We start from the raw sequence: 8421 nt of genomic DNA on the forward strand, positions 1-8421 counted from the left end.
ACACACCATCCACAAAGTTCAACTGGAATCCAATAGGTGTTCTTCTTGTTGAGCAGTTTCTCGTTCTTCTTCTTGCGAAACTAGTTTTCGTGAATTTTCGAAAATGAACATTATCAGTATCATTTTCATTATTGTCTGTTACAATACATTTATATCATCATCATGTAAAAGAATATGTGTCTCCCTGTATTTTTTTGCTTTGAGAAATTTTTCTCACCCTATTTGGTGTACATATGATAGAACACACTGATGACTGGTATCATCAAATAATCTATGTCATGTTCTGACTGTGACAACGATCTGACACTGCTTCAACAAACAAATTTTCGTGATCAACTTCTCTTCGTTTGTGCCTACACGGGAGAAGCACACTTTGATGAAAGATACAACTTTTTGAATTATATTTTAGAAAAAATATATTTAGTAATGTATATACAAATGTGTTTTCATGCTTTTAATTAATATTATAAAGTTATAAATTATTTATTTATGAACATCTTCAATATTTTTTTTTATTGTACTATATTTTTAATGCTTGATATTGTGATAAAATGATTTTAAATTGTTATTAAGTTTTTTATTCTCTACTAATCACATCAATGAACAGTTTTATTCAGTGCCGGCTAAATAGCAAATTTGCTATTTAGCCGGTGTCGGTCAAATAGCCACTGCCAAAAAATATACCTGTTTGCAAATTAACCCAATATTTATTTTGACAACCACATCTACCTTTTAAATACATTTATAATTGAAATAGTTCACCAATTCATTGCAATATCAATATTTTACTTTCCAGTCTCTGAGTGGTTAAGTGGCCTTGTCAATTAAGCTCATATGTATAGCTTACTTGGCCATAAAGCCAGTGTCAATGCATTTGAGTATGGACACATGGTTTACCCCTTCCCCCTTTCTCCATTATTGGCAAAGAAGAACTAATTCTCAACAACATAGTGGTGTTTGATTGAAATACTAAATATATATACCATTTAATCTTTTCAGTAGAATTTAATAATGCAGCTTTATTAGGTGAAAAATAACTTTAAAGGATCTTCTCATAAACAATAAAGTGAAAGGAGGAGGACATGAGCTAAAACTAACTTTATGAATTATGGTTAAAACCAAATACATAACAGTAAGTTGATCAAGTTTTTTTTAACAATGAAAATTGGGTAGCATTTTAATATCTTATATTTTATAGAATGGATAAAGAAGATAAAAGAAGATACTTTGTTGTTGGATCTGTTTACTTAGAGGTTGTTACTCCATTGTTTCAACAAAAGTTAGACGAAAACTATAGAAGTCTCAATTTCAGATGTTTGAAGGATTTTCTTGATAATACAGCAGTCTTACACACCTTATTTCATCTACGCCACAGAAATGCATGGTGTTGTACAGATAAGGCAAACTGCAGAAGCCATGGAGCCCTACCTCTAAATCATCACCAATGGAAACAACTATATGCTGAAAATCCAGGGCCTGGTATACACAACTGTTTTTGTAAGTACACAGCCAAGTCAGTCGAGCCCGAAGATCTTGATGTTAGTTTGTGTGGCCTTATATTGTTTAATTGCTGTAATTTGGGACCACTGGACCAAGAAGCAGTCTCTATTCTCCGACGGAATAAGAATAACTACCTAAGTCATAACACAACTTGTGGTATTACCAAGGATGAGTATGGCCCATTGCTGGATGAGCTTAAGACTAATATCCTTCAACTTGACCACACAAAAGAAGATGAACTTACAAGGATACAGAATAGAGCACTGGATGATGCACTGTGTAACAAATACATGACAACACTTCTGAATATTCATGAGATATTGGAAAAGGTCAGAAATATTTTTATTTCTAGACAAAAATTATAACAATATTCAGATATTCTGCAGTACTATGTACAAAATGTACGTATACCACAACAAACCTATTTAAAAAAAGTCACTCTTCCATTAAACTATAATAGGTTATTGGCAATGATATATTGATGTAACAGCATGTGCTCACTTATCACTTTTTTCTATCCATCTAAGATACTTTTTACAGACATTAGAAATTAGAAAAATTAGAAACAATAACTCAAATGAGGGGCCATCAGATGATTTCAACCATTTGACTTATTTGTTGTACCAGGAACATATATATTGACAACTATACTGTTCCCATGTTGTACTTATCTTTCTGATATTTTTTTATATTTAAAGTTTCTTTCTACCTTTCTACCTTTTATAATTTTCAAGATAATAGGTAAAAATTAAAAAGTTGGTAAAATTCGTCATTTAAAAGCATACCTCCTATTAGAGTCGTCTAACAGTTTAACCAGGTGCTCCGCAGGGCGCAGCTTTATACGATCCCAGTGGTTGAACCCTGAACAGTTGGGGCAAATTTGGTCACAATATTCAGTCTTGATGCTGTCTTAATTTGGATTGTGATCAAATTTTTGACATAATATAGGTTTTTGTCACAAAATTAATGTGGTCAAAGATCTAACAAATCAATTGCATAATACTGTACAATTGAAGATTCTTCTTGAAACTGTTTAAACTTCGAAATTTGAAAAATTTTGAAAAAAAAACTTAGTGACCAATTGGTCAGACATGCATGGTCAGGACTAGTACAAATTTACAATACATACAATAGGTAGGTCCTGCAAAATGGGATTGAACTTGATAAATTGAGGGAAATTTATTATACCGCTGGGAAACAGAGGACACAAATTTAGCCTTGCATCAGATCATCTAAGGACCCCACTAAAAATATTTTTCAAGGTTTTTAATGTTCCCAGCATATGGTATCAGATTTTAATGTCAATATTCAAATTTTAAAGGACATGTCTGCAAATTTATGTATACGACTCCCACACAGCCAAAGGAACATCTCACTTTAGAAAGAGGTTTTCTGCATGTGTGAAGTACACAGAAAGATGACTCTATCATTATCAATAAATTAAAACATATCTTGATATTATTACTATAGTCAGCTTCAAACATTCTCTTGATACTTATGTTTTGGCATGGCACAATATTATTTAGTTTAAAAGAATGTACTGTTTTATATTTACTTTCACAGGTTTTCTCTTTTTCAGATAGATACAAATACGACTAAAACACTGCATTGTGTACAGGTATGTAATTGTTACTAATCATATTTATTCACTTTTACAACCTAATAAAAAAAACAAACGTAACAGATATGTATACATATTTATCATATGTTTAGTAGTAAATACAGTAGTTTTGCATATTTGATAAATAGCCTGCTGTTTAATCCACACTGTGCAACTTTGATGCGCACCCTGTATCGCATACCCTTTATCACACCCTACCCTTTATCGCATACCCTTTATCACACCCCTACTTTTTTTTGGTGTGCATAAAGTCAGTTTTTATTTTTGTAAGCTTAAATTTTTTCCCCCAAAAATAGGTCATATAGAACCAACCGGTCATTTGGGAGTGATGTAATTTGTTGAATGACGTCATTGTTTGGTATGTGACGTCACGAACGTCAAGTTTTCATATTTTTTGTCACACTATTAAAATGCAACTATAAAAAATACAAAACACACAAAAAAATACAATAATAAACAAAGTATTTTTAAAACAACAGCACGCAAATTGTATGGTAACCAAGGTGCTTCTGATAAGTAATTGGGCAGTTCTGTTAAGGCTTTTGAAGCAAGACAAAAGTAGAACTGAAGGTAACCCAGTGCTATGGATCAGAAAACAGTTCATATAATATAATTCTCTCCTGTTGAAATATATGATAAAGCGTATAAAACTTGGCAAAATCCGTATCACATGCCGTATCACCCTCGACCAATATCATCCCTCAGGCCTAAAGGCCCTTGGGCTGATATTGGTGTCTCGGGATGATAGGACATATGATAAGGATTTTGCCATGTATTATTCTCTATATATGCAATATATATATATATACTGGAAAGTATGTCTAACCAAGGAGGTTATATGAGATTTTTTTTTTCATACCTAAATATTCAACGACAGACTATTTAACTTTTTGATTATATTTCTATAGCAAATATGGCAACATCTAACAACACAGAGTTTGACCAAGAAGGGTTTGGAGGAGAAAACTGGCAAACAAGGTATGCATGTCTATACAAAAATAATACTGTTTAACATGCTAATTAAGGAAAAGAGGACTGATTATTTTCATCCAATTATTTTGTTTTCACTCATAGGGTCTTAGTCCAAAATTTAACTTGAAAGTTGAATATAAATGAACCTAAATATAAATTATTAAAGATTGACTCCAATTAGACAAACGCCCATACTATCTAAGTATTATTGAGTACTATGTAGTTTTGCTGGAAACACTTTTAATTCGACTATGCAAATTTAACATATATATTTTTTAAATTCCATCCTTTTTGCATTAAATTATTTGTTTCTGAAAGAATACACTTTTAATTCTAAAATGGTTTTATGTAAAAATAATATGGTTGTATTTCTTTTTCTGAAATAAATCAAGATATGTAGGTTTCAACTATTTTTAGAAAATTTTGATTTATGTTATAAAAAAGAACACACATGACGTTCCGATACTATGAATTTTAAGTAAAATAAAAAGGAAAATGATTTGAAAATGGACCTGGTGTAAGATGAAAATAAAGTAATATATGTTTTCTATTGTAATTTTTGAATCAAGGATAAAAAATAAAGGTATAATTGTCTTTGAACAGTTCAAAAATAAACAAAACATGTTATCTTCAATATAGTATATCATAATTAAACAAAATCATTGGTTTTCCTCTGAATAAATAAACCACTGAATTGTGTACTCAAGATTTGAATAATACATATTAACTCATTATATATAATTATTAAACTTCCTACTGATTCAACTCAATACTTTAAACTGTACAATTTTTTCAGGAAATCACAAACATCCAATAAAACCCTACAAACTAGGACAGTCTATCTTCATTGTACATCATCAGACAGACCTGTCATCAGTAATTGGTGGTGACTGGAGTAGTAAAGTAACAGATATAGTGATGATTGATGATGGTAGACTGGTGATATGTTTACCTGACCAGAACAGACTACTGATCAGTAATACAGATGGATCACAGGTAGACAGTATACCTGTACAGGATACACCATGCAGTGTTACAGCAGTCAACAACTCTACAGTAGCTGTTCCACTGTTGTATAGTGAGTGTATAGAGATGTATGACATAAACAATAAACTCAAACTTAAATCAATAGCACTACCTGACATGTTGTGGTGGGGGATTGGTATTACAACTATAAACAACAAGCTAGTTGTATGTGGTGAGAACAAACTACTGGTCATAGATCATCAGAAAGGAGAGGTGGTACAGACAATACAGGCCGACTGTGATCCTGCAAGGTTACATGGTTCTGGTGACAGAATATTCTACTGTGATATCTACAACAACAATAAGCTATACTGGTACAGTTATACTGATGACACACATCACACCCGGACATTACCATCAGGTCCCATCAGTATGACTACACTACAAGATGGCAGTCTGTATGTATGGTGTAATGATGGATCAATACAACATGTGTCATCTGATGGTCAACAGTATAAAACTGTACACACCAATTTATCATATGGTGTGATACAATATAATTTCACACAAAGAAAACTGATGATCATACACAATAGTCTTGTTAAAGTATTCAATGAATTGTAACGTAATGTACTTAGTGGATTCATTTATTTTCTTGGATTTAGGGACATTTTTATTTTGGTGGATATTTGTTTTTTTGCCGAAGTCTCCATGCAAGTAAAATAATAAATTTATACTACGTTGAACATTTAAATTCATGGCTCACTTTTACTCAAGAAATCACGAAAATTGGTATCCCACCTAAAAATTCCACAGTATTAAATGTTTGATACTTTGTTGCAATCATATTTTACTTTGAATATATAATCAATTATAAAAAATGGTATCTCACTTCAAGAGAAAACATAGAAGCATTTAGGTAATACCATTTTTATATGACATATTATTTTTAGTGAAATATTTTATAACAATTATATCAGAAGTATATAACCACAAAAAGGTACATTATATAATTTATTTTCGTGATGAAATAATTTTAAAACAATATTCAATTCATATTCAACTCCATCAAATAATTCTCAATCAATGGATATTTGGACAATGTTTATGTTTTAAAACTGCTTTATTTATCAGTCATAAGATTGATTTTTAAACTTTTTTTTATTGCCACGCCAAAGTGGAGAGGGCATTAAGTTTAACTCTTGTCTGTACGTTTGTCTGTCCGTACGTCCCATAGTTCTGTTGGTTTCCGTTCTCTAATTTTACTTCCCCTTAACTGAATGTTATGAAAATTAGACACAACTCTTATCACCACTAAACACAGATCAAGTTTGATTTTAGAACATTGCATTGCATTGTTTTGTTTGAAATGTGTATTCTTGTTTCATGTCCTTGTTTTGTTAAACATAGGCTGCTTAACAAAGCAATAACTGTTTTTCCAATCTTCCAGTACAGAAAAAGAGGGTCACTGAGATAAATATCATGTTTTATTCTTTTATTTTTTGTGCCTGACATTGCAACACTTCACAGACACTGTTGCTGCATTATGTAAAGACTCCATAGAAAGAGGTCTTATTGATTTATATTATAGGTAACTGTTTGTCACAATCTGATAGTTTGAGAAACAACACACTTCAGGCCTCCAAGAAACACATGTCTTACCTGCTGTCTCAAAAGGAAAATTCTATGTTTGTGAATGTGAAACCCAAAAACTTATCAGATCAAAAGATTAAATAGCTAGCAGACAACCAATGAACTTTTCAAAAAAAATAATTTAAAAAAATGGCTACCCCGTACTGTACATATTAATTAGTTTTAACTGTTGGGATCTACTACAGATTCTTGAGCTATATTTTGACTTTTTGGGTATAACACAGTATAGTTGTATTAAGGTGACACCATTTTGAAATAATATATTTGTGTTTGGTACATTTAAGAAATCTTTGAATTATAGAGCTTATGAATATAATCAACTCATTTTATGTACATAGTATTTTGTTATAAAAAAGAACTAGCCAAGGAATTTGTTTTTGTCCTGGCAGATAAAGCTGCTAATAATATTATTATTGTTTGACGTAAATTTTACATTGAGGTTCTGAAAAAGGAAATCACCAATTCACCAACATTCCAACTTACTCCATTTTCAGAAAACGAAATCTGTAACAAACATAAACTTTTAGGCACCGCTTTACAAGCAGAGCCAAATACAATGAAAGTCCCAACTATGTATTGGCTTCCGAAGCTACACAAAACCCCTTACAAATATAGATTTATTTCGTCTTCTAGCCATTGTTCAACTACTAAATTGTCTATTCTTCTTACCAGCACGACTTCAGTATGTATATTAATGAAATTTATCCTGTTGAACTTACTTTAAATAAAGCTAATACTAACAATGACCACTGCCCTTTTCTCGATCTTGATATCTATATCACTAATGGAAAGCTGAATACTAAAATTTATGATAAAAGGGATGATTTTTCATTTCCTATCGTTAATTATCCGTTTTTAGATGGTGACGTTCCCTTGTCACCATCTTACGGTGTTTATATATCCCAACTTGTACGATTCGCTCGTGTATGTAACAATGTTTTAGATTTTAACGAGAGAAATTTATGTATTACTGAAAAATTATTACACCAGGGTTTTCGATATCACAAACTAGTCAAAACATTTACTAAATTTTATCATCGGTATAAAGACATCATTCGTAAATATAGCTCAACATGCAGACTTCTAATACGTTCAGGTATTTCACATCCAATTTTTTATGGTAATATTCTTTATAAAGCACAAAGGTGTCAGTATTCACCTCAGAAACTTACAAAACCTTTGAATAGACTTATTAAGAAGGGATATAATTACGATACTGTTGTCAAGTCATTAAAGATTGCATATTTTGGCGTTAATATTGAGTCACTGATAAGGTCTTTGCATCGGAACTAAACACATTTATTCTAAAAACAGTTGTTGGCATGACACGGGTTATGTTCTTCTCATATATGTTATGATGGTATGATACTAAACCCCTAACGGGAAGGATTGTGCCTGATGTTCATATGATGAAATCATAATCTTTCAGTCAGTTTAGTTGAAGTCTGGAGCTGGCATGTCAGTTAACTGCTAGTAGTCTGTTGTTATTTATGTATTATTGTCATTTTGTTTATTTTCTTTGGTTACATCTTCTGACATCAGACTCGGATTTCTCTTGAACTGAATTTTAATGTGCGTATTGTTATGCGTTTACTTTACTACATTGGTTAGAGGTATAGGGGGAGGGTTGAGATCTCACAAACATGTTTAACCCCGCCGCATTTTTGCGCCTGTCCCAAGTCAGGAGCCTCTGGCCTTTGTTAGTCTTG

The 8421-nt window shown here is 31.7% G+C and overlaps 1 protein-coding gene across 1 annotated transcript; it reads left to right on the forward strand.

The window, feature by feature from the left end:
- The first annotated feature begins 1176 nt into the window (after positions 1-1176).
- Positions 1177-8169, forward strand: LOC139484738 (uncharacterized). The gene is made up of 4 exons (XM_071268646.1): positions 1177-1829; positions 3080-3118; positions 4030-4099; positions 4890-8169. The coding sequence occupies exons 1-4, from the start codon at positions 1200-1202 to the stop codon at positions 5681-5683; spliced, it is 1533 nt and encodes a 510-aa protein (XP_071124747.1). The 5' UTR covers positions 1177-1199; the 3' UTR covers positions 5684-8169.
- Positions 8170-8421: the final 252 nt, after the last annotated feature.

This window comes from Mytilus edulis, chromosome 8, assembly GCF_963676685.1.
Source record: "Mytilus edulis chromosome 8, xbMytEdul2.2, whole genome shotgun sequence".
NCBI classification, from domain to species: Eukaryota; Metazoa; Mollusca; class Bivalvia; order Mytilida; family Mytilidae; genus Mytilus; species Mytilus edulis.

Coding starts and splice junctions, on each gene's coding strand:
- LOC139484738 (XM_071268646.1), top strand. CDS start 1,200: ATGGATAAAGAAGATAAAAGAAGATACTTTGTTGTTGGATCTGTTTAC. Junction 3,119..4,029: donor AAACACTGCATTGTGTACAG/GTATGTAATTGT, acceptor ATATTTCTATAG/CAAATATGGCAACATCTAAC. Junction 4,100..4,889: donor GGAGAAAACTGGCAAACAAG/GTATGCATGTCT, acceptor CAATTTTTTCAG/GAAATCACAAACATCCAATA.